At 39.6% G+C, this 26,696-nt stretch overlaps 1 protein-coding gene across 6 annotated transcripts in view; it reads left to right on the forward strand.

Moving 5' to 3' along the window:
* The window catches only part of Grik1 (glutamate ionotropic receptor kainate type subunit 1), a 383,311-nt gene that overhangs the window by 344,169 nt on the left and 12,446 nt on the right, over positions 1–26,696 (forward strand). For 4 of the 6 annotated variants that reach the window (XM_032900471.1, XM_032900473.1, XM_032900472.1 and 1 more), the window contains 3 exons: positions 1,937–2,154; positions 12,701–12,926; positions 21,669–21,919. In XM_032900471.1, the coding sequence (XP_032756362.1) occupies positions 1,937–2,154; positions 12,701–12,926; positions 21,669–21,919 (695 nt within the window). Of the gene's footprint in view, positions 1–1,936; positions 2,155–12,700; positions 12,927–21,668; positions 21,920–23,198; positions 25,543–26,696 lie in introns of those variants that run through there. The other 2 variants (XM_032900475.1, XM_032900476.1) reach the window with 1 other exon arrangement.

The raw sequence follows: 26,696 nt of genomic DNA on the forward strand, positions 1-26,696 counted from the left end.
TTACAAAACAACATTGATAAATCTCATTAATGTCATCCAGCGAAAGCTTAATACACAGTTTCATTAGGTTGCTACATATTACCCTAAATTTTCATGAATTTTTTCTAAGATTATAAATACTTATTTTAAAGTTCAAAAATACAAATTTATGTTTGCATGTCAAATGGATATTCATCTGTAAGTCCATTTCCACTGCCATACAATACGTAATTAGGTGTGTATTCTGAGAAGTTGAAAGCTAGATTTTCATAAATGCAATAAAAAAAACACAAGGATGAACCAACAGCAAAATAAAAATCTCTACCTATAAGGCAAGAAAAAAAATGTATCTTTAATGTGATATTTATCTCCCATGGCTATTTTATAAAATAAATGGTATTTTAATGGCAGCTAACTAAAAACCTAAAATAATATCACATTGCCACAAGGCTGCTAGATCAATTAAGCACCAAGATAGAAGGCAACCTTGGGCTTTAAGCCCACGCACCCATAGGCATAGAAATCCTGTTTAAACCACAAGATAAAAAACAGCAGCAAAGGATTATTCTGCTAAATCCTTGGGGGCAATATAATGGAAATGGTTACAAATTTGTTACGATGATATACACCAAAATTCAAACAAACAAAAGAAGACAGTGCAAACCACAGTCAAACCATTTATCTCGTCAAAGGGAGCCAAGCACAGAGACACAAGAGTATTAAAAGAATATTTCTGAATCCAAATCCCAGATACTCTGCCAACTTACATCTGCTTATCTCCAGCTTTGAGTTGGTACTGATTTCATGAGTGTCTGCCTTGTCGATTAAACCTGAGAATAACCTCACTCATTTGCAGACTAGGAAATTCCAATTTTTCTTCCCATCTCGCACCATTAGTACCTATGCAATTTCAAAACACCCAGTTAGTGTAAAGAAAGAATCCTCAAAACCGTACATGTGATGTACTGAAACCTTTCAGATCTCTGGGAGTCAGTGGTGGCTGTGCTCTCCCCCTCTAACTGGGCATACAGACTCTGCTGTGATTTCAGGTTCACGGCAGTGATACTAAGCACATCACCAAGAGTTGATTTCAGGCAAATGGGTCCGTGAATGAACCCAACTGAAGTGAAGTCACTTGTGCTTCTGCTCCCTTTCAACTTGACTGATGTAGGTAGCCACAGCTCAAAGTGGACCTAGACTCTTTTCAGAAAGTTTGAACCTCTTTTGGGAAAAAACTTTTCTTTTTCAAAACATATTAAATATCTCCATGCTTCTTTTTACAAACAACAGTGACCCGAATGTTAGTTAAGGATATCAACCAGACACATCTCACCACCTGGGAAAACAGCCAGTTTTTGAATGAGATCTTTACTGAAGGACCAAAAATGTCTTTTGAAGAACATACTCTATTTCAGCCAAAAAAGACTATAAACTAGAGGAAAAAACTATATATATATATAAAATCTGAAAATCCTCAATCATTTTTTAAGTTGCATCTTATAACTGAAGTGATCTATAACCTTTTGTAAGTTTCTCACACTATTTAACCTTAAATAAAAAATAAGTTACCATTTCAAAGCTTTTCATTTTTATATAAATACATAGACTATCTTATTTCCCTCTAAATAATGCATTAGGCAGTAATAAGGTCAGAATTCTTAGAGTAAACTCTTCACATTTAAGCAACTAAATACATTTTAGACAGTCTATCTTGGGGCTAAACTTTCCGCCATTTTCAGCCATCAACTTTAACTACTTGCATTATAAGCAGAGGTAATAATTAAAGACTTAAAGAAGGGATCACTTGGATTTTGTTCCATTTCTAGAAAACACATTCATTTCATCCTCATACAAGATAGTCTTCGAAGAGTCTCTTCCCCTTAGCATGATGACCAGCGTAAGTCTCCTTCTCTTGCTGACTCAGTTTAACACCCTCACTCTGATAATGCTGTCACAGGATCAGAGCTGATGCCCAAGGCTCTATCGACCAGAATAGTTGGAGGAATATGGTGGTTTTTCACCCTAATCATCATTTCATCCTACACGGCCAACCTGGCTGCCTTCTTGACAGTAGAAAGAATGGAATCCCCCATCGATTCCGCAGACGATCTGGCCAAACAAACCAAGATAGAATATGGGGCAGTCAGAGATGGCTCGACGATGACCTTCTTCAAGGTAAGAACCTTGCAAAGACCTCTTAGTGTTTGTCTCAGGCCGGGATGATGGTGGGGAAAATAGAAGCCTCTTCAACTAGAGAAAAGATACTGGGCAATGTTTCTAAAGGCATGAGTTTCTAATGCTTTAATCCCATTATAAGGAGCTATGAAGGAACTATGTTCTCACCACAAAGACCTTCTTCTGATTCCTAATTTTTTTATTTGCCTGTTTACTTGTTTGCTTTTGTTTTCTGAAACAGGATTTAATGCAGCCTCAAACTCAGTGTGTAGCTGAGTGTAGCTCAGTTGGCCTCAAACTCAGCCTTAGAGTCATGATCCTCCTACCATTACCTCTCAAATATTAGAATTAAAGACATGGGCCACCACAGTCAGACCGATTGCCAATTTAGTACACTCAGATCTACAATGTAGTATTCCCTCTGACCTTAAATAACTTACATGTAGTTATTATGGTGCCTGTGACTGCATCCACACAGCATGGCAAATGCCTGACAGTTGGAGAATATTTGTGGGAGTTGGTTTCCTCCGTCTTGTGGGTCTCAGAGATTGAACTCAGGTCATCCGTCTCTGTAGCGTCTTACACAGCCCACCCCACTTCCCTGTCTCTGGCCTTTATTTCTGAATAGCTGTACTCCCTGAATAAAATCTAATCATGCTTTTGAAAAAATAAGGACTTAAAATAACATCATATTTTCTGTTTAGTACTGCTAAGATAGAAGCATGTGCCAGAAAATCAAACAAAAAACACGAACATATGTTGTTTTTAAAACTATAAATTGTAGCATTAAAATCAAAAACTTCCCGTGGAGCTAGCTGTGTCTGGACCTATCCAGAAGCTATAAATGCTTTATGAGCACCAAAGGAGAATGGTGTTAAAGTGGGTTGAGTTTTATGACCAAGTCCATTTCACTGTCTAGGTCTTTTTAATTAGTGAGTAACAGTAGTGAAAGTGATTTCTGCCTTGCTTTGGAGTAAGCCTTGGCACTTTGATTATCAAATCTCAATTATTATGACTTCCATAAAACAAATTCCAATAGACCCCAACAGGTTTAGCAACCATAGGGTGTGGCACTTTGCTTTGTGAATGAAGACAAAAGTCCCAGGATCTGAACGCCTTGCAACATCACATGCAAACAACCCATTCGGACATCGTGCATGTCCGATATTTGCATTGCAATTCATAACGGTAGCACATAAAAATAACTTTATGGTTGTGGGTCACTGCATTAGGAAGGCTGAGAGCCACAGACTTAAGCAAAAGCGAGAAGCCATCCTGAGTGCTAGGATTTGGTCTAACCTAGCACATTCCAGCTGGTGGCTGGAGCAGAAACAAAAAGACTACTCAGTTGTGAAAAAGACATTTCATGTCGAATCGCCGGACAGTGAAAGTCTTTTCCCAGCACAGCCTTGTAGTAACCTGTTCCTTCATTTCCAAGTCGGGTTCAGATCATTCCAGAACTAAAGAATTGGCAGTTGTAGGGGCCAGGGCTGCTACCAAAATCCACAACCAAACAAAAGGTGCCGGTCCCTCACATTTACTCCTCAGGCTAGAGCAAGGTGGTTTTGTTTTTAAGTGTTTTACATTTCGTGTGTGTGTGTGTGTGTGTGTGTGTGTGTGTGTGTGTGTGTGTGTGTGTGTGTGTGTTGTGGAGCTTGTGTAAGTCAAAGAACAACTTACAGGACTTGGTTCTCTGCTTTGACATGTATCCACATCGATCCAGGGATGGAAGGAAGATTATCAGAATTGGTTGTAGTACCTCTACCCTCTGAGCCATCTTACTAAGCACGAATGACTCTACATCCGCAACAGCAGTTTAAAGTAAAATAACTTCCCACAACTTAATAAGGATAGCCGTCCCCTCGGTGTTACCGCCAAGGGGTGCTACTGTGCTACTGCTCTCAAGGGATGTTTTTCCTAAAGTGTTGTCTCCAAAGTGAGGCTGAAAATTGCTTGCAAACATTTAAATCAGAACCCATTGGCATTTTCTCCTAGACTTTGACATTCTTACAAACAGCATGATACCTTATATTCTAGAAAACCTACATTCAATTCTCATTTTCTTTTTAATCAACAAAATTTATCTTCCTAAAATAGGCCCAAAGAGTTCCCCTATTCTGTGACCTGGATTCCAGTTAAAAGCAAATTAGCTGACTTTTTAAAGATGTTTATATTTAGCTCGAGTCATAGGTCCCCACATGTGTACTCTTCGGTTGGTGGTTTAGTCCCTGGGAGCTCTGGGGGGTCTGGTTGGTTTATATTGTTGTTCTTCCTCTGGGGTTGCAAACTCCATCAGCTCATTCAGTCCTTGCCCTAACTTCTCCATTGGGGTCCCCGTGCTCACTCTGATGTTTGACTGCAAGCATCCTCATCTGTATTGGGGTCAGCTGGATATGTAGCAGAGGATTGCCTAATCAGGCATTACTGGGAGGGGAGCCCCTTGGTCCTGTGGAGGGTTGATGACCCAGGGTAGGGGAATGCTAGGGTGCTGAGGCAGAGTGGGTGGGCAGGTGGGTGAGCACCCTCATAGAGGCAAGGGGAGGGGATAGAGGGTTTGTGGAGGGGAAATTGGGAAAGGGGATAACATTTGAAATGTAAATAAATACAAATTTAAAACTTTCAAGTAAAGAAAAAGATGTATAAGATGTACATATGTAGTGTGTGTACATGTGTGTGCATGAGTGTATGTGTGTGTGTATGTGAATGTGAGTGTATGTGTGTGTGTGTGAATGTGAGTGTATGTGTGTGTATGTGTGTGTATGTGTGAATATATGTGTGTGTAAGTGTGTGTGAGTTTGTGTGTGTGTGTGTGTGTGTGTGTGTGTGTACACATACATGTAAGTATCCGTAGAAGCAAAATATGGGCATAAGATCCTCTGGAACTAAAGTTACAGGAAGTTGTGAGTTGCTCAGTATTGGTGCCAGGAACTTAACAGGTTCTCTGGATGAGCAATAAGTGTTCCAATATCAGAGTCATCTTGTAAGCCCCCTGCTGACATTAAAGGGAAAACTAGGTCATGGAGACTCATGTCTTAGATTTGGAAGCCTTCTACACTTAAGTCATTTGTATGTGGAAACACATTGGTCTTCAAAAACTATTCATATGAGAGACGGAGAGACAAAGACAGACAAATAGAAAGACAGAATGACAAAGATTGAAACATAGCTTATGATACACAAAGTTTCAGAAAACTTTATACAGACATCCTGAAATTCTAGGGACACTGACCATAAGAAAAATAACTGTACTTGTTTGGCCAAGGTCAGAGAACTAATGATATTTATTACACTCTATATTTTCCGAAGTTCACGGGCACTCTGAGTCTTAAAGTTTTAATCACCAGGGATCATATAATAGTCTATTTGATCAAAGTGTGACATTCATTACAAGGACAATTAGCAAACCATGGTTAGGGAAAGGCCAAGGACTTCACCAGCTGTCCTGGTACTGTTCAGTTTGTTTAGAAAATTAGGTGTCAGGAGACTACTGTGTTCTCCTTGTCAAGACTTTAATTATTTATAGACAAGTTTATCAGTCAGAAAATTCACAATTCAGTAATTCAACAGACTCAGCAGAGACTTTCAGCAGACATTTTTGTTAGGACTTGGGACAAAATGAGCTGGTTAGCAACCCAGAGTTAACTATGACGCTGTTTTCCCTCTGTTCTGCTAGTAGATGGCTTGTCCCTTTTAATCACTGCGAGACTATAAACAGGTAGGGCTCTTCTGCAATTCTGACATCCTAGAGCCACTACCAACACCACAGGAGGCAGAATCAAAGATCAGTCAGTGCACAGGTTAAGGTTTGCAGCTTGGCTATAACTTCCCTACACCCACCTGACCTGTTTCTGCACTTTCTAGCAAAGAGAAGTAGACGCGATGGCTGTGACATCTGATTACACCTTTCCTTCCAGAAAAGTCATTATTTCTCCATCTCTCATGGAAACTAGAAATGATGCCAATTCACAAAGCTGTCCGTTCACCTTGTTGCAACTCTATTAATTCCCTTATTAAAAGGAATGGACCTAACTTTAGTGTCACAATGACAATATAGTAAGTCACCCCCCACAAAAAAAAAATACTCCTTATACAGAAATATAAGGAGATGGGTGAGGCCCGAAACAATTATTTACAGATGCTGTCTGTGAACTCCCATCCCAGGGGGGTACTGGTTTTAATGTAGGTTTCACACATGAGGAATGCCATAGGTCATCTCAGGAAACCTACTACTATCAAATCATCAAATGCTAGGATATATATTAAAGTCTCCAGGGAAACACAGATATGCAGCATCTGGAGCCATTTAGCCTGGATTCAATCGAGACTCTCGCTAATTAATTATGTAGACCTTGACAGGTCCCTTCAATTCTCCATACCTTCCCTTCCCTGCCTGTAAATTGAAGCTAACATCTAAGCCATGAGATGATTTTCAGGGTTATAGGACTTAATGGAGGGAATATGCTCACCCAATTCCTTAGCAAATGGTAAGCAATTTAAAAGCTATCACCATTAGCATCAATTTCTCACGGCTTCACTCTCTGTAGACCTAAATGCCTAGCCCGCTCTGGCCTCTGATCAACCTCTTTGCTCAGTAATGTCTAGATCGTTTGCCTTCTGATAAATCCCAAGACAGTACCAGGACCCAAGATCTGAAAAGCATCCAGTGGCCTTGCCAGGCAGAAAGTCCGGTTGTTGTTGTTGTTGTTTTGCTTTGTTTTGTTTTTAAACCTTTCCTGAGCACATTCACTGTATTACAGACGTTTCCCACTTGACTGGTGAGCAGCAGACAGGAGAGGCTGATCCTTAGAATTCTTCAAGGCAGCTCAATTTAACCCAGCTCAGTATTTTTTCCAGTGTCTCCAAAATGTCAGCACCTAGGGGAGACACTTGCAGGGTAGAAGGTAGCCGGGGTGGGGGGAGTTTAAAACCTCCTGCAAAGCTCGGAGATATGAAGTACAGTAACCACACAAGCCAGGTACGCCCTGTTAAACACTGTCCAGCTCTCATCCCAGAGACAGGCAGTGAGATGATCATAAGAACTCCTGTGGGTCAAATTGGGCTAAGAAATAGTCATGTAAGAAGCACTTCTCTGTAGAATCTTGCCCTGTAACAAGTCGCCATCCTCCCAGACTCAAGTCAGGGGATTACAGAGATTAGATCTACATTCTGCTTGAAATGACATGGATAAAATGGGTTTAAAAAAAAATCATCACCGACTTGTCATTTCTGGCTTCCACGGTCTGGGGACTTTGAACCAGCGGTGGGAATTAGGACTGGTAACCTCTATAATCTCTTTGCAGGGAGTGGTTAGTGCTAGCAGCAAAGCGGAAGTTGCTTTAAGGAAGTCACTGAGCCCAGCACCTGTGGAACTGAAGCTATCACAGGGAGACAGAGTTCAGACAAAACCAGCAGGGAACGAAAGTGGAGAGAAAGCCCTCAAACTTTTCTACATAGGAGGGCATTCTTCCCATAAAATCTTCTTTTCTGAAAATGTGGGTTCCTTTACTATTAGAGTCCAAGGATAAAAATGTATTTGTCTGCAAGGAACTATCCATAAGCTCAATTTAACTTAACCTTTTAAAAAGTCTGGTATGTTGCCTGTAATGGAGCGATCTTTAACTGTAGACAGGAGAAAAACATGAGGCAGATTTGAGCAGAGATATATAAGTCTCACTGGGAGAATTCCCTAAAGGGAACCGGTGAAATTGTCAAGCTCAGAGACTCAAACGTCATAACTTTTCTATTGATTCAAGGTAAGAGTACGATCTGACACAATGATCTTATCTGGAAAGGCAGAGCCCCCACACCGCCACAGATGATGTTTTGTAATGGCCTTGCTTCAAACGATGATTGTTAAATGAAATCACATTTTGCCGTGGTGTGAGAAATTGCCCTTTCATGAAACTTCACTGTATTAAATTAAATAGTTGTCTTTCAGTCAGGCATTCTCCTCTGTGTGTTGGCTTCTTAGACTTGAATTCTGCATTGTCAAAATCTTTTCTTTTTTCTTATTTCTAGAGGTACTCTTTTAAGATTAGGATTTCTCAATCGTCTACAGGAAAGACTTAATATAGAATTATTTCGATAATTGATGTGCTCTGTATGGCACACAGCACACGGATAAGGTCACTTTTGACACAATGCCAAAGAGAAAACCTCAGTAACACATCCCTAATGTGAATATGTGTAGGCTTATGAAAATAGGTGGGAAAAAAAGTGTAAGAATGGATCTATACATAAAGACCTTCAAATGCTGTGGCCTGAAACAAGATTTCACATATATTGATTCTACTGAGTAATGGGATCATATATTCTCCCTGGGATGCACAATAACTCGGTTGGGGGAAATGCTGTGATAAGCAATGCTTATCTCAATAGAAAAGAAACATTGGAAAGATGTTTCTAGAAAGTGTTGGCTCTATCAATCTTAGAATCGTATTGCACTACTGAGCTCTGTCCACCCTTACATCCTGCCCCGAAGACCCCAAAAACAGAACTGTAGAGAAAACGAAATGCCATGAAAGGCAAGACAACGTGCAACTTATTCCCACGTGGTCTTCCAGGTTCCATAGCTACATATCTTGAAATACTGAATTTTTGTCTAAACGAATAGAACCTATTGAACGTCATTAATACTCTGTGTGTAATAGGCTAAGTGCAAGATCTGCGACATCTCTCCCACAGCAGACAGCTGCTTAAAAACACTTGAGCAACTTCTTTGAAAGATGAGTTAGGTCACCTGGTTATGAGTGTTTGAACAAAAAATTAAATTTCCTTCGATGAAGAACCTAGACTCTGGAAAAAGAGCACTAATGAGACCCTAGCTTTACCACTTTTCAGTGAGGTGTTCTATTTCCTCATCTGTACGGCTGAGATCTTAATGGTACCTTTCTCATTAAAGGAATGAGTACACGTGCCATTCTCAGAACAAGGCGTGTTACACCGTAAACATTTGTCTGTGCTCATTGTTATCACAACTCTCAGTGGTTTGTAACTGCCTACAGCCTACATACACACTGTAAGTCACTGCCCAGCAAGTACTCAGCCTGCACACATCACAAGGTGGAAAGTAAGAAATCCGTAATCATGAGCATTGTCACAGTGACCCTGCCCTCTAACCAATAAGAAATGCTTATCACCTGTCAGCTGTGTTTATCGGCATGAAGACAGATGTATAATCAGGTTAAACTAGCCTAAGGAATTCATCTGAGCCTGTGTCCTAATTGGACCCAAGTGTTCTAATTGGCTTTTGACAGGTGAAATGAGAGGCAACCACTGCTCCCAGGGTTCAGTATTCCGCATTAGCTAGAGTGATTTAGAAGGCTGACTCAGGCTAAAGACGATCTGAAAAGGGAAAGCTGACATTTAAACACTTGGTTTGGTCTTCCAGCATTTACATTAATTTTGGCAAAGCATACTTATAATTTGAAGACGTGCTAAGGTTTTCATCTTGAAAACTAATAAAATTATCTATTAGAGAGCATACTCCAAATTCACTCTGAAAAATGCTACTTTAGGGCCTGACAAAAGAAAAAACTTTACTGAGCACAGCATTACAGTGGGTAGAACTAGGGGATACTCAAGACAGATACCTTTGGTTTAGTGGCTCCTCTAGGGACTTCTGTTTGTCACTTCTCCTAAGACCTGTTCTATAGAGGGCCTGATCTATAAAGCAAAGCAATGGGCTTGAAGAATCCTCAAGTGAAACCTCGCAGCAAAAATTTCTCTCCATACATATCCTGTGGTGGAAAATCCAGCGTCTCCCAGAGACTGTGACTCAAAGGCCTCTATCATTTACTATGGATAAAATGGCCACAACTTCTTTTCGATTTATTTGTTTACTATTATCTTTTATTGTTTATTTTATTTATTTACATTTCAAATGTTATCCGCCTTCCCAATCTCCACAAACTCCCTAACCCTCCCTCCCTCCCCCCTACTCTAATGAGGCTACTCCCACACCCACCCACATACTGCCCCCTCACCGCCCTAGCATTCCCCTATGCTGAGGCATCGAGCCTCCACAGGACTAAGGGGCTCCCCTCCCATTGAAGCCAGATAAGGCCATCCTCTGCTACATATGACCCATATGCAGCCATTGTGTCCCTCAACGTGTACTCTTTGGTTGGTGGTTTAGTTCCTGGGAGCTCTGGGGCAGGGGAGAGGTCTGGTTGGTTGGTATTGTTGTTCTTCCTATAGGGTTGCAAAGCCATTAACTCTTTCAGTACTTCCCCTAACTCTCCCATTGGGGTCCCCTTGGGGTCCCCACTCTCAGTCCTATGGTCGGCTACATGCATCCACATCTGTATTGGTAAGGCTGTGGCCGAACCTCTCAGGGGACAATTATACCAGGCTCCTGTCAGCAAGCACTTCTTGGCATCAGCAATAGTGTCTGGGTTTACTGTCCACAGATGGGATGGATCCCTAGGTGGGGCAGTCTTTAGATGGCCTTTTCTTCAATGACCGTTATTTTATGTCTCTTACTTCTACAAAGCAACATCCCACTTTTCTAACTATAATAAATAGTCTATGAACTTTTTCTTTGGAAGCTGGTATCTATGCTGGACCAACATAAAGCCAACTAGTCAAAGTTCTGTGGAGGATGATGGTACTTTAATAAATGCTATGTTTTCACATGCAAATTAAATAAGATTAAAGTCATTGCCAAAAAACTTTGGCAATATACACGTCTACCTCACCCAAGTCAAAATGGATAAGTGGAAGGAACATTGAATGAAATATTGGGGTTCCTGGGGTCTAGAATTTGTTCTGCTGTTAACTTTCACCATCTTTTTCTGAAGTCTTCAAACAGTCTGTACCAAAAGTTTCTCATCTCTAGAAGTGATGGTTTAAGTGAATGTGTCTCTAACGTCTCTGAGAACTTTAATATTGCATGCTTCAAAGAAAACCATTTCCCCTTAAGGTAGTTTCCTGATAAAGGAATCATTTTCCCAGACACACATTTGCTGCAGGGAAGACAGAGTGACCTCCCTGCTTCTGTATAAGTAGCTCTTCTCTTCATAAGAATGTAGTAGTATCAGACTCTTTAAGGCTGAAACCATACAATAGATGAACAGCAGCCTTGGTACCCAGGATACACCTTTATTGTGGAAACATTAGCTCCGATTTGCAGATCCTCTAAGTTAGTCTCAGGAGCTTCATCATGATAGAATGGATCCTATAAATCATCACTTTGTACAAGGTATGAGTATTGAACTGTTATCTGTCTCATAAGATCTTCCTCATGGGGCTCTTTAAATGCCTAACAATCCAAACTAAAGCCATCTGTCCCCCACCTCCCCAAGTCAGAAGGCCCATTCTGTTAACCCAGGTCTTACACAGACTAAGCATCAAGTAAGTCGGGAACATTTGAGCATGAATTTGAGCCTCTAGAGCTGATTCCAGAGGTATTCATTCCGTGTCTGCAGCCCCTAATCCTGTACAGAGGGTAAGCTCCTCTGTACCCTTAAGATGATATTCCTTGGCCTTGCCAAGGAGTCTACATGTATCATAACCAGGTTTAGCTTGAAAACATCAGTAATTCCCATGATGGCATTGATCATTGAAATAAATGGGAGGGTGTACTGATGCAAATGAAGATGAATTCAGGGCAAAAACTTGAAACATTATGGAAATTACAGAGTAAAAATGTAAAATGCCTAATCATAGATATTCAAAAGAATGGAAATTCATATCTAAGCAATATGGAAATGCAGGCAGTATGTTTTAACAAAGAAAAGAAGATAATGAGGTAATTGTGTCTATGTATAGCTGCACATATAATATATCATATAGTCTATTATTGACTCTACCAAAGCGCTGAATAAAAGACATGAAAATCATAGAACAGTTTCAAATGAAATATGCAGCCCTTGTTATCTAAAAAAAAAAAATGATTGTGGTGAGAAATTATATACATGAAAAGTAAGGAGAGGCTTCTGGTTTGAATACCAACTAGAAAAGAGCATTTACATGCTTCATTTTGTGGAAAATTTAGCCATGGGTGCGTTTCACAAATAAGCAGAAGATACAAGTGTCATATCCCAGGCTATCCCTAGCACAGTAGTGCTGGCTGGCCCCTGGAACCTCCATACTGGGAAACAGGAAAGTGACTGGTGTCCAGTGACTGATGGGAAGTAAAGCCAATGACTAGTGGTCTGAAGGGAGACAACCTCAGCTTGGCCCAGGGGACTGTGAAGTCCTGTTCCCAATGTCAACTGTTCATCGGACAAGCATTATTACTAAAGTTCGTGTTCTTTTTTTTTTTCCTAACCAAAAATCAAGAAGAAAACCTCGAGCCATGATTTTCATCCACCATCATCTTTTCTTCCATATCCATCTAAATATATCCAGGTTCTCTTTGTTACTGAATAATCTCTTCTTGACAACCTGTAAGACTGAAGTCCCAATGTCCATCATCCCTCAAGTTTCCTACGTACAAAGCGTTCCGCCTTTATTATTTGACCCACTAGGATAGTAAACAGCCTTAGGCCATATTTTTTTCAGCCCTCTTCTGCTGGTGGGTGTCCTTTTGTTCTCTCTGCAGAAATCAAAGATCTCCACCTATGAGAAAATGTGGGCTTTCATGAGCAGTAGACAGCAGAGCGCACTGGTTAAAAACAGTGACGAGGGGATCCAAAGGGTGCTCACCACCGACTACGCACTGCTGATGGAGTCCACCAGCATTGAGTATGTGACGCAGAGGAACTGCAACCTCACTCAGATCGGGGGCCTCATAGACTCCAAAGGCTATGGAGTGGGGACGCCTATCGGTAAGAGGAGCAAGGCTTGAGCCAAGGCTAAGTTGGGCGATGTTGATAACAAGTATTCAACATGTTGAGAAGTGTGATGCCTAGCAAACTAACAAGGGAGAGAAACGTCCATTTTAAAAGATAGGCATGGTTTAAATTGAGGAATCTCAGGTACTTAATCTAATCAATTTTCAACTACTATTTATTTTATATCTTACCACAATGTAACTGTTTAAGATTTATATAGATTTTACTCTGACCACCAATATTTTAAGGAACTATTTTCCTAATTAATCTTCATGCATTATTTTCTTAATATCTTGTGTATCTAGTTTTCATACCTTAAGTTATATTAGAATATAAGGAAGTTAATTCTACATATAGATGAAAACCAATTCTGCATAGAGAGGACTATTTCTCCAACTTAATAAATGAGAAAACAATGCCAGATCTGTCTAAAGAAAGAGGCAGAAATTAAAATTTAAACATCTTTGAGACAATAAACTAGAGTCAAAGAATAACTACCTAACAGCTCCAGATATTTCTACTTGTCCAGTTCAATCGCACTGTGCCTCATCAAGACCCTACTGTCTGGAAGGACTACATACCCTTATACTATCTATCCTCTTCCATGATAGTAACAGGAATAACCAGAAAAGGGGAGGGGGCAATTACTGATCTTCCTCCTTAGAACACTTCTTCCTATTGTCTCACTATATAGAAAACTTTACTTATGATGTTCTGCCATAAAGACAGACTATTCCTCTCAAGTAAAGCTTTGGTAATCCAAAGGAGAGAAATAAGGCCATCTAGAACTGTGGGCTAATCCAATAGGAAGGGATTATAATGGCAGCCAAGCCAGACAGATAAGAGCCCTGGGTAGGCTTGATTTATTTGTCTTTTATTTTGTTGCCATGTTTGACAGGGATTATGCAGTGTGACCGCCAATATCAGGCAGGGATCATAAACTTCACTGCTGAGAAGCCGAGACAGATCATGAGTCAAGCTGGCTGCTTTGCTGGAGTGGTGCTAGAGAACGCTGTCAACTGCAGACAGAGATGATGCCTTGTCTAAAGGAGGCCTTTCCCACCAGTCAGCTGTAGATCCATAGGACTTTAAGAACAAATATGGCCAGATGCTCCATTTTCCCAAAAAAAACAACAAAGTCATCATTTAGGTGAAATATATTTCCTAATATTAATAATCTGACAAGTAATTAACTTTCTTTTAAAAACTGCATTCAACCCATGTACAACAATATTCACCACATTAATATTAATCAGTCAAATAAAGAACTTCAGTTGCACCACCTGGCTAGCTTCCCACTATTTCTTTTTGTTTAAAATATTAACATATCCTCTAAGAAACTAATGCTACTACCACTGATGTCCTCTAAATCTTCAGAAGGACAATTACATTAGGGAGTCCATCACTACCTTCTTGGCCCTCCGTTAGCTCTTTTATGGGATCCGTTTACTGATGTGCTTGAGTTTGCTTAGAATAGATTAGTTAATGGCACTTCGAGCGAATGCCAGGCTATGGTAACCAGGATGGAAGCGTAAGGCAATGACTGCTGTGGAATATTTGAGGAATTAAGGTTTACAGTTAGGCTGAGCTTCTCGTGTACAGTTTTCTGCACTTAATTTTCTCCATTCAAAGGAAGATTACCTAGGGCACAATTCTGGCAAAGTTAGAGTGGGCCACTGTGTATCTAATCTCCAGTGTGTCTTCCCTGCCTTTCAGGCAAGAATAATGCTGGTTAAAAGGTCTGGTCATAACATGCAAGACGGCAGCTCCAGAGAGTAAGGTTACAGCATTCCATGAACAATTTGGGATTCATAGACATGCTTGTGAAGAGCTGTAATAGGAGACTGGCTCTATTTTCTGGCCACTTTCTTTTTCAAATTCTTAAAAAGAGAATTCATTTAATAAAAATATAAATTACACCATTTCTCCCTCTCTCTTCCTACTCCATGTCTGCCTCCCTTCAAATTTACCACCTCCTCCTCCTCAGCCATTGCTCTTCTATATACATATAAATGAATAAACATAAATGCAGCCAGCTGCATACGTTTAGTATTGCTTGTGTGTATGTTACTGGATTACGAATGGAAGTTCACCCCTGAGGAAAGTTAATTCTTCCTCTTCGAGCAGTTGCTAATTGCTATAGCTCTTAATCCAGAGGGAAATCCATAAGATATCCCCCATCTACACTGGAATCTCACACGGCTACTGGAATTATTCAGGCCTAGTTCAGGCAACCATTTTGACATTTCAAATCTGACATGCAGATTTTCTATTGTGGCTAGGTATCACAAACTTATAGCAGAAATCCTGGTCCTCTGATTCTTACAATCTCTTCTTCTTCTCTTCCACAAGGTTCCCTAATACTTACGTGCACAAATTGTATTGTGTTTGTAGATGATCAATTAGGGCTGGGCATATAGCTTTGTCATTTGAGTTATTGGCTCTCTGCACTTTGACTAGCTATCGCTAATGGCCTTCACTCCACATTCTCCCCAGAAAAAAAGCAACCAATATGATTGTGGTAGATTCCTTAGATATCTCTTCTTGTTCCTACTTTGAAATGAGCAAAGATAAAGGAGGGGTCTGACCTATCATCCGTTATTCAGGGGATGGCATTTAAAAAAAAAACCTACTTAAGAGTGGTTTGGGTAGAAGGTCCTTCTTGCACGGTCCAAAGAGCTTACTAGAAGCAGATCTAGCAGGGGCTTAAAATCTTGTAGAAGCATCATCATAATGTAGAATTTCTCAACTGCAGAAGATACACACATAATAAGCAGGTTAAAATTCAGGAATTAAATGAAAGAAATAAATATATGGCTACAAGTGGTCTTGAGAAGGGACACAACTGAGTTAGCCAAGAGCAGGACTGGATTTAAAGTCCCAGGCAAGCCCTCCTTGGGATACTTGCTCCTGAAAGTCAGTCACACGGGATCATCCTTAGACTTTGTTGAACTTGTCTGCATTTGTCACAGGAAGACAGCCTCTACCTTCAGCACACAGAATATGGGTTCCATTTTAAACAATAATCTGGGGCTCAGCAGTTTTGAGGCACAACTGTTGCAAGGGAAAATAAGTCTTCCGATAATATTTTTAAAACTGTGGGCTAATTTAGCTATTTGAGTAGTGAGTTTTATGAATAGTCTTTGGGCGGTGTTCTGTTTTCATTTCTGTTGCTGCGATATTAAAATACACTGGCAAAATGCCATTTTGCCAGAGAGGCTTGTTCTGATTTCAATTCCATGCCACAGTCCACTGTCCCAGGGCAATCACAGGAGCGATAGCTGGGAGCGCCCTGTCACATCCACATTCAAGAACAGAGAGACATGTTCTTGGCACGTTTACCTCCTTGCTTGTGTTCAGTTCAGTTCTCCACTCTTAATACAATTAAAGGCCCCCTGCTTAGGGATGGTGCTGCCCACAGAGGCCTGGGCCTTTCCTTAAGACAAGCCTCTCCACAGACATGCCCAAAGGTCAACCCAATTGACGTAGGCAATCCCTCATTGTACATCTCTTCCTAGGTGAATGCAGATCATGTCAAGATGACAATTAAGCTAACCCATGAACAAAATGAAACAAAAACAAAAACTGAGTAATAGGCTAGCATCACACAACACACAATAATAACAACAACAACAAAATAGTTTTATATATGTTGGGTAAGTAGCAGAAAGGCAAAAGCCTTTTGTATTATGGAAACAGAAGTTTGGGAAGTTTAGGCAAGAGAAATCAAGATAAAAGATAGATTTAAAGGTGGCCAGTTAGTGCCTAGCTGCCTAGTAATGTTCTAGGCATCCTCTTTAATTGGGTAAAGCTGGTTATCTGAATGACTAACTTTGTGTGTTATTAGAAATACCAGGTCTCCTGGCAGAATAAGAATGAGAGTCTGAGGATCCTTGTACTACTAAACAGGCTTATAATATGATTATTTTACTCTTGGTTATACTTTGGCACTGGGTGTTTAGACCATGTAGGTTGTAACTAATTAGCCTCTTTTCACTATGCTCTGTCAAACTTTCCTTCTGGGTACTGTTAGGGATATAGGAATAGGCTCCTTTAGTTTTCCTCTACCAGTAGCATTCATTGTCCAGGCTAGGACAAGGCCTTGCTGCCCGTGCTAATTCAATAGGAAGCACGGGAGATTTTCTTGTGCTGGCCTTCCTCTTTGAAGAATGAAAAGTGGCCGGACTTCAATATGTGGGGTCTCCATGGCTTCTCTGGTCGAAAGAATAGATGAGTTACCAAAGGGTAGAACCCTTTTAGAGGCGTTGCAACAAAATATTGTCTGTTCTTTTATCCCACTTATCCTTGTGATGGCTAGGATTTTTGTCAATGTGACACAGGTAGGGTCATCATTGAAAATAAAAACTCGGGGTTGGGGATTTAGTCAGTGGTAGAGCGCTTGCCTAGGAAGCGCATAAGGCCCCGTTCGGTCCCCAGCTCCGAAAAAAGAACCAAAAAAAAAAAAAGAAAAGAAAACCTCAATTAAGAAAATGCCTTTATCAGATTGGCCTATTGTTAAGAGTGAATGCATTTTATTGATAAATTATTGGTGTTGGGGGGACTAGGCCACTGTGGGTAGTGCCACACCCCTAGGCTTGTGGACTTGAGTGACACAAGAAGGCAAGCCACGAGGAACAAGCCAGTAAGCAGTGTCCTTCTACAATCTGGGCTTCATTTCCTTGAGTACCTACCCCAATTTCCTTCAGTGATGAAAACAAACCCTTTTCTTCCCAAGTTGCCTTTGGCCATAGTGTTTTTCACAGCAACAGAGACCGAGTTAGGACAACCCTTATTGGATTTAACGTCCAATCACTCTCGAACACCCATTACATGAGCTTCACCGCGCTTGAAGAATGAACACTTGCTTAAAGGTTTGCTGTTATAATACTCAAGTTCTGACTTTATTAAGAGTTTCTAAGTAGTGATGAAATTTTCAGGAAATATAAGTAATTATTTTGATAGAAAATAAAGTGCCTTTTAAGCCAATTGTCTTAAATATTATAACTAGTAAATTAGTAACAATATTTTAGTGAAAATCCTGGAATCAATATTTGAAATGAAAAAGAATGGTAAGCATTATTTTAAATGTATACTACTACTACTACTACTACTAATAATAATAATAATAATAATAATATAGGCCGATGTATTATCAGTCTTGGAGATGTCTGAAAATTCTTGTCATTTTAAAATGACTAATTTCTTCTAAGTCTAATGTATCTAAATAACCATTGACTAAGTTTACATATGTATATTAATTTTTGTAACATGTACTAAAGGCAGTACACAGAAGCTTTAGACAGCATAAATACCACCTCATATGTGCACACTGACAGTGGGACCAATAGCCAAGATGGCCTGTGAACAATTATAAGAAATAGGCAATTAGGAATCACTTTCAAGAATCTCAAAGATAACTGACACGAAAACAAGGAGAAAAAAAAATGTATTCCAAAGACAGAGAGATCAACCAATGGGAGCATGCCCAGTGATATGAGAGGGCAATAGTACAGCAGACTCAAAGAAAACCATTTAGTGACAGAGGGAAAACAGCAGGTGGGAAGCTAACACTGGGTGGCCGTCCAATTCTGATGACTCTTCAAAAACAGTAGGATCCCTGGTGGTTCTTCTTCAAGTGAGAGTCTCTTATTTCATTTACTCAACATGTTCTTCAGGGAGCTCATAAAGAACAATAACTAAATAGACAAAATAGACTTGGGGGCCTTAAAACCATGTCCTATCCCCCTATGCCCTCTTGGCCATCTCATTAGGTGGCATGCATGAGAGAAGTGGAGCAAATGTTCTTTATATTTCCTCAAAGCTGGTTTAGTAAATGAGGCAGAAGTCAGAAAAACCACCCTTAATCTTTGCAGAACTGGGAATCCAGACTTGACGGGACACACTGTATCTTCTGCAGTAGCAACTAGATTATTTTAATTCAGCCACCTTTAAACTAGATTATCATACACTGAAACTTTCTCATTCTACCTTCTACCATACAACCCCACCCCCTCCCTTTAGTGTCCCTCAATGACACCAAATTTTCTGTGTGGTAGAAATGATAGAAACCAGGAATGTGCATTGCTCTGAGAGCAGCTGCATGTGAACCTAAGAATTTCAATGTGTGTTCTTTTTAAAGAGTGGAATATTTAGGGGCTGAGGATTCAACTCAGTGACAGAGTGCTTGCTGAGCTAGTGTAAGACCCTGCTTTAGGTTTGGTCCTTAATTCCAAGTTTCTGACAGCATGGGGGTGGTGTGAGACAGGAGTCATGGGAGCTGACCCTTTCTGCAGCTCTGCTGACTGAATACAGTACTTTAGGGCTCGCTTTCTGCCCTCCTATGAATGAGGCTGCCTCTGCGATGAGTCTGTCTACACTTATATATCATGATACCTATTACATGGAGACACCTACACATATTCATTTGTCTCTCTTTTGCCAGCTTTCCCTATAACAAATGCTGATGGTAAAGAGTCTCCATCTCCTTCCTAGATGAAAAGAAATATACTCCGGGAGTTTTTCACAGTGGTGATAAACCTGTCATGCTTTTAAAGCAAAAACAATGAGGAAATAATTGGAACAGATGGTGGGCTTCAGAGCGAACTCATCCATGGGGAATACAGCTGCTGGATACATTTGAGAAATGCTTCTCTTATGATGAATTTATTCTTTAAGAAAGATCAGTTGCTATTCAGAAAGATCCATGTGTATAGATACTTTTTTTCCCCAAATTATTTGCAAGAAGTCACTTCTGATGTCAACCAGACCACTTAACCAGTAACAAAGGCTGAAGCTAAAAGATATGCAGATGTGAAAAGGTCTCTACCATGTCTGGTTTTGCCCAGAGTCCCCAGAGGCTCTGAAGTCTCTCCCATAATAGAAGATTGGCAAAGTGGGCCCAGGCACAAGCTAAAATTGAAAACGGCTGCTTAGAGACTCTCAGGACAGACGCTCTAGAAATGTGCCTCCTGGGGGATTTAAAATAGAGCTTCAAGAGAATGGGAGCGGTTAAGAATTAAACAGGTTACTGGAAGGCTGGAGAATATCTCCCTTAGAGAGCAACATTAAGCAGAGATTGGATCTCCATCTGTCTGTAATGTGTTAGGTCTTGTGCAGCCTGAAGGCAGGAGGAGAGTAGCAGCAAGCATTTATTGAGTACCCACTGCGTATATCACTATGACTACTGTACAGCCATGACCAGGAGTACCACTCTCATGCTCATCAGAGCACTTCCATGTACCCTGAAACAATGCACTCCAGGTTCTCTCATTGGCTTGTACATTCTAGGATATCAATGCTGCTAACTTTGCTCTACCCATTGTTCTAGGAAATTATGAGCAAAGAGCTGACATCTTTTGTTTTCAAAATCCATTTTCTCACCCAAAAATCCATACTCTGTCCTGGCAAGTTATAATCTTCTAATGCATCTCACTCTTCTTTTAAGGTAGATTTTGGGTGGGACCATTTTTTTTAAGTCTTAGGAAGGAATTTATGAGTAATGACAGAAGATTCGACCTGAGCTTATTGCATTAGAGCTATGACATGGGACATAAGTCATCTATGAGGGAAGGCGCCTGTGAGCACATTCAAAACATAGCACTGAGATGTAAGAAATAAGAAGAGCTGACTTTGATTCTTGGCTCTTAATCATACCTTCATATTTTAATTTTCTCTAAACCATTTTTAAAAAATGGTCTTGACTTTATTCTTCCTATGTTTTTACCTTTTTTAAGACCCTGATTTTTCAATTTTCCCTTACCAGGAAAGGCTTTAAATTTTATATGCAAAGGGAGCTTCCTACTACCAAGAACAACAAAAATTCTATAAAAACAAAAATTGTCATCCAAGGAAATAAATGAGTAAAGGAATCTTGCTTTATCTCTTTTCTATTGATTAGCATAGGAATTCAGAACTTTGGTCCATACATATCCATTGGCACTTTGTACCTCTTCATAATTAAAGTTTCAATGATATTACCAGAAGACAGACCATAAATATTACCAAGTTCTTGCTACAGAATATTATAGCAACTCAGAATTAACCTAAACATTCTTTACCTTAATTAGTACATGAATCATTATGGATGAGCCACTGTAAATGTCTGAAATCTTTGAATGTCTTGCTCACTAAAATCACTTGCTTGTCATAACTCAGAGAGGATGTGCATCATGCAGAGACCCTAGAATCCAAACTCCTTCTCTCTGTGGCATCCCCATCACTACTGACTTGAAAGTGTTGCCTTATGGTGGTGTGTTTAGAAAAAGACAGCAAGCAGAGCGTGTTGGGAAGATTTATGATGCAGGAGTAGAAATATCATCCATCACTTGTCCAAAGAAGTGAAGTAGCTGAACTATAATGGAGATAGGGAACCAGAAGAAAAAAATGGCCAGACTCAGCCAAGATAAGAGATCACAAAGAGGTCAGAAAAAACATAGAATCTAAGCAATAAATCCGTTGACATGTGATAAAATTGATGAGGAACTCAAGCAAAAGCAGAAATGTTGTAGAATTCCTCCTTAATGTTTATTTAGAATGAGAAACCTCGGCATGGCACCTCTCCCCTTTTCTTAATAATTAAAGCCATCAAGATAGAAGAGTGGGGGTTCCCGACTTTGACTAATAGATTTTGTTCATCAGAGTTTCACAGCAACTCCGCAGTATTTGTCACTAAGTGAAATGTCTTGATCTCTTCTTATCTCTTTGGTGACCAACATCCAAATCACCCCCAACTTTCAGGCTCCCCTTACCGGGATAAAATTACAATTGCCATTCTTCAACTGCAAGAAGAAGGGAAGCTTCATATGATGAAAGAGAAGTGGTGGAGAGGGAATGGCTGCCCTGAAGAAGACAGTAAAGAAGCCAGTGCTCTGGGAGTGGAAAATATCGGGGGCATCTTCATTGTTCTGGCTGCAGGACTCGTGCTTTCTGTGTTTGTAGCCATTGGAGAATTTTTATACAAATCACGGAAGAACAATGACGTTGAGCAGGTGAGTCATCTCTTTCTAAGACAGGGTAGGTTTGTACTTGGAATTTGCTGTTTTAAGTTTGAGAATGGTAAGGCTGCTTTCCCTGCTTGTAACAGTCTATTGAATTAGATGCCCAGAAGAGACATTTCTGAGTTAGAGCAAAGAGCACTGAATCCCTGCCAGGTGCTACAGGCACCACAGCTCTATCATTTATTAATGAGAAGAAGGAAGAGCCTTGCACTCCAAATCCAATTAGCACTACTTGGAATGACAGTGCAGAAATTCCAAACTCAGTTAATTTCTTCAACAGTTATTTGCTCTTAAGATAGAAACTATAGAAAGGGCAAGAGACACATAAGCCCAAATGACAGACATGAAAGAACTGTCACCAGGCCTTCAGGATACATTCTGAGCACAGGTACTCTTGCAAAACAATTTCTATAAAAAATATGAAATATTTTTTAACTCGGTCATTTACTTACACTGAGTGTAATATGTGGAAAGATAATTTGTGTAACTTTCACTATGAATATGATAAACAACAAAACATGAAAATAAAGTATATTTGAGACTTTATTTTTTTCAATTGCATCTAGGATGATGGAGCAATTTCAATAGGCAAGCCATTTTACCTATTTCATTTTTAAAGGTGTTCACGCCTGGAACTTAGGTACTTTGACATTTGACTGAGAATTAAGATAATTCCCTTCTAAAATAAATAAAATACAGAGCTCCAGGACATTGTAGGATATTAACCCAATAGTTTAGAGATAGCATTTGAATCTCAAAGCTAAGCACGATTACTTCTACTACCGATATCACAAAACTCTTAATAATTTTCAACACAAGGCTGTATGTGTTCATTTTGCACAGAATCCTGCAAATTGTATGGCTGGCTTTGACTAATGACCAGATACTAGAACCGTTTTCTTTATGTGCAAACTATATTGAATACCCAACCCTAGGATGATTCATTATATTCTTGTTTCTTTATGGAAACCCTCCCCAGAATTAAAAAGCAATTGTGAGATTACGGAGCAACCCTTTCCTGGACCTGGGTATAGAAAGCTGCCTTTAATCAATAGGTAGAATGGACTGCTCTGCTTTAAACTCCAATTTGCTCTTAAGGTGTCTTGTTTTATGCTACTAATTTGAAAAATAAAAGCTTGTATATATTATGCATTTAATGTGCTGCTTCATAACTGCTGGCTTCATTTGATTTAATTTTTCATTTAAACATTCATTCTTGCTTTTTATTTATTCACTTTCTTCATTTTTTTCCATTTCTTTTGCATGCAAGGCTTTTTGTTTCTTTTATGGACTGCAGTGTAAACAAACCCATCCGACCAACTCCACTTCCGGGACTACTTTATCTACAGATGTAGAGTGTGGCAAATTATTACGAGAGGAAAAGGGGATTCGGACACAGTCCTCAGTCCATACTGTATAACTTGGATTTTTTAAAAAGTTGTTTCCGGTAGAATTGCTTGTAATGAGTGTTGTTTGTGCCTGCGTCTATTAAACTGAAGTAGCCAGTCTGCCCTTTTCCTTATACTAGCAAAACGTACACACACTACTCCAGGCTCTCAGGTCAGATGGCTGGAACATCCATGCAATATATACTGACTGATTCAGGGCTTGTTTAAGAGGAATGTATATATAGCAAACTATTCTGTTCAAAACTGTCTTCTTGTGCTCTCTTTATGCATTAAAAATAAATGACATTTTCTTCATAAGCAAAAAATTGAGACGTATAACAGGGCAACACAAGGGAAAATGCTAGTTCCATGAACTTCTTTGTATCTTTGTGAACTTTCCCCCTCTACTTTCCCTCTCCCTGTCTCGTGTGTTCTTTAGACCTACATATTTCAAACTTTCTATAGCTATGTCTTTTCAACAAGTATGCTAGTAACTCTATTAACGTTGCTAATTTTTAAATAAATTGGTCCCAAGATTTTAAATGCATTATTTACCCAAAACCTCAAAGGTGTCTTGGCTCTTACAGATTCAGAAACCAACACTGAAAGAATAATGGTTGAACTTGAATTTGAGGGGAGATGACCTAACCTGAGCCTTTCTCAGGGATGTGAGGCAGAGTCAAAAATGATTTCTGGACAAGAACTCAGCAACATCAGGCTTTCAAAGAGCAGTTAGCAGTCATGGGTAGGTGTAGAGCCCCTGAGAACCTGATTAGTTTCAAACCATGTACTGTTTCCTAGAATTACGAACTAATTCATGACATCCTTCATTTGCTGCTCACCTGCACTCACCCTGTGCGATGATGAGAATCTTCCCACGCGTTCGTGCACTTTCTTCCCACTAGCCTAAGATCGAGTAGTTCTTCTTGAACTCATCTTTCCTGAACCCTGCCAAGTTCACACTCACTTCCATAGACTCGTCACTCATTATTAGTGCATCCTAAGTGTGCCGTGGGGACAGACAAGGTGGAGAAAATAAATACCAGAGACAATTTCCAGACGCAATAGTCACAGATCTCTGCAGATTTCTCTTCTACCTGCATTCAAAGTGAATAATCCTCACACCACCTCGGCTTGGTGACACAGAAAGCCAATGGCATGCTTGATTTGGTGAGACAGGAAGTGTCTGCTGTTTGCACTTGCTCCCTCCCCGTGGTAGAAAGCAGGGAAATTGAGCTGCCTCTTGTCTCAGTTCAATATGGGATCAGTTGGTCTTTGCTCTCTGTCAGAAAATGACCTCTTGACTTACCAAGTGATCCCCTAGAATTCATTCCAGAGAAGGAGGTTTCTGGCATCTGCACAATCTCTCACATGACCTTCCTGCTTAGCTTTGAATGGGTTCTGGGATCTTCGTCACAGCTCTTTCCAATCAACTTTATATTTCCTTGGTAAAGCATGATCAGAAAATTTGACTTCTGCACTGATTGCTTCTCAGCCTTGTTCTTTAAATAAATTAGCTCTTATGAAAATACCTAAAAAATTACATTACTATTTATTTACTGTTATTAAAGTGGGGAAAGACTACTGTGTGTCTCTGATCAGAATTCACATTTTCAGGATCAATAGAATCAGATTACTGGGTGGGATAAAAGCTACACCAGTCTCAGTTTCATGACTTATTGATTCAGCGGACAGAATCCACGAGGTGCTTAAGTTTATTTCCCAAAATCTATTTAATACACCAAAGTGGCTATAAAATTTTCTGAGTGACTGATGATACAGAAAATTCAAGCTGGCAAAGGCGAGCAAACTTCACCTTCCTGCATAGACCATTCTTAAGTTTGATTCAGAGATAGGTAAAGAAGTAATTTCTTTCCAAAGTTAACATTAGGAGGGCTTGGGACATAGCTCATTTAGAGACTTCTTACCTAGCTCACAAGGAGCTTGAGTGGTGCTTCCCAGTCCCAGTTATGCATTAAACCATGTACAGTCACACAAGCCTGTAATCCCAACCCTCAAGAGTTAAAGGCAGAAGGATTAGAAAATCAGGATCAATTACATACTGAGTTTAAGGGAAGTCTGGACTACTTACTGGACACTTGTCCCAAAAATTTTTAGATAAATAAATAAATGGCATTTTGTTTTAGACTGTATGCTATCTAATTCTGACATGTATCTAGTATTTTATAGTTTTCAAAACGTTTACACACACACACACACATCACATCACATCACATTCGATTCTTTCAGCAATTTTAACTCAGCTTTCTTATCAGAAATAACAGAAATTAGAGTCCAGAATCTTGAGTCATGACAATAGGTTTAAGAGAAAATTTTATAAATTATCCAAACTCAGGTTCAAGCACAGCCTCATTTGGAATCACTGCATGGAATCACTACGTTTCAGTTTCTAAATATTTTCTAGCTTCAGTTTTCTAACATCTAACACCAGGAGGTCGTTTTCTAGAATACAAGGTTGCTTTGAAGAAAATTTTTCCAAAGTAAGTGCCACTGGCAAGCACTTAATGAAGTTTTCATGGAGTTTCAGAGGGAACCAAGTTCAACACTCCCTTACCACATGGTATCTTAGACATTTAACATGTTGCTGTGGATGGAGAATTTCCAACCTATTCAGTATCTCTCATTAGGTCATAGTGTCTTTTCTACAAAGCAGCTGGCAAGACCTGTGTCCCCCATATAATAATCTACATCTACCATGAGAACTAAATGAAATCGCATCATGGCATAGAACATAAAACTTCTTCAGTCTTGATAACAAATAGAGATCAAAAAATATGGCCTCCTATAGAAAAATTAAATATTTTTTCTGATCACATGAGAAAATGAATTCAGCATCTTAAAACCTACATAGATTTAGAAAATGAGATTATGAATATTAAGTTTCAAACACTGTCCAATTTTCCCTGAGCATCTGTTAAAATGAATGAATGGCAAAGTCACTATACTCAAGGGAAGAGCCTGCATCAGGAAGATATGAGGATGTGTAGGGGTAGCTTTGGGCAGGTCTCCTCAGACAGTTAAATCTAGTGTGAAGTTAGGGAAAGGCAGTTATAATCGTTTGAGACATTCAGTTGATTCTAATAGTCAGGAAGAGTTATGATTCAATAATCCAAGCAGTACTTTAAGTATGAAATTGGATCCCAATTAATCATTACTTTGTATGAATTGACTCAAACCAAAAATAGAGCTACTAATTCTAAGTGATATATGATAGATGGTTAGATAAATAGATAGATAGATAGATAGATAGATAGATAGATACATACATACATACATACATACATACATACATACTACATACATGCATACATACATAGACAGATAGATGATAAATAGATACATAGATGAGTAGATAGATA

Source organism: Rattus rattus, chromosome 4 (assembly GCF_011064425.1).
Source record: "Rattus rattus isolate New Zealand chromosome 4, Rrattus_CSIRO_v1, whole genome shotgun sequence".
Lineage (NCBI taxonomy): Eukaryota > Metazoa > Chordata > Mammalia > Rodentia > Muridae > Rattus > Rattus rattus.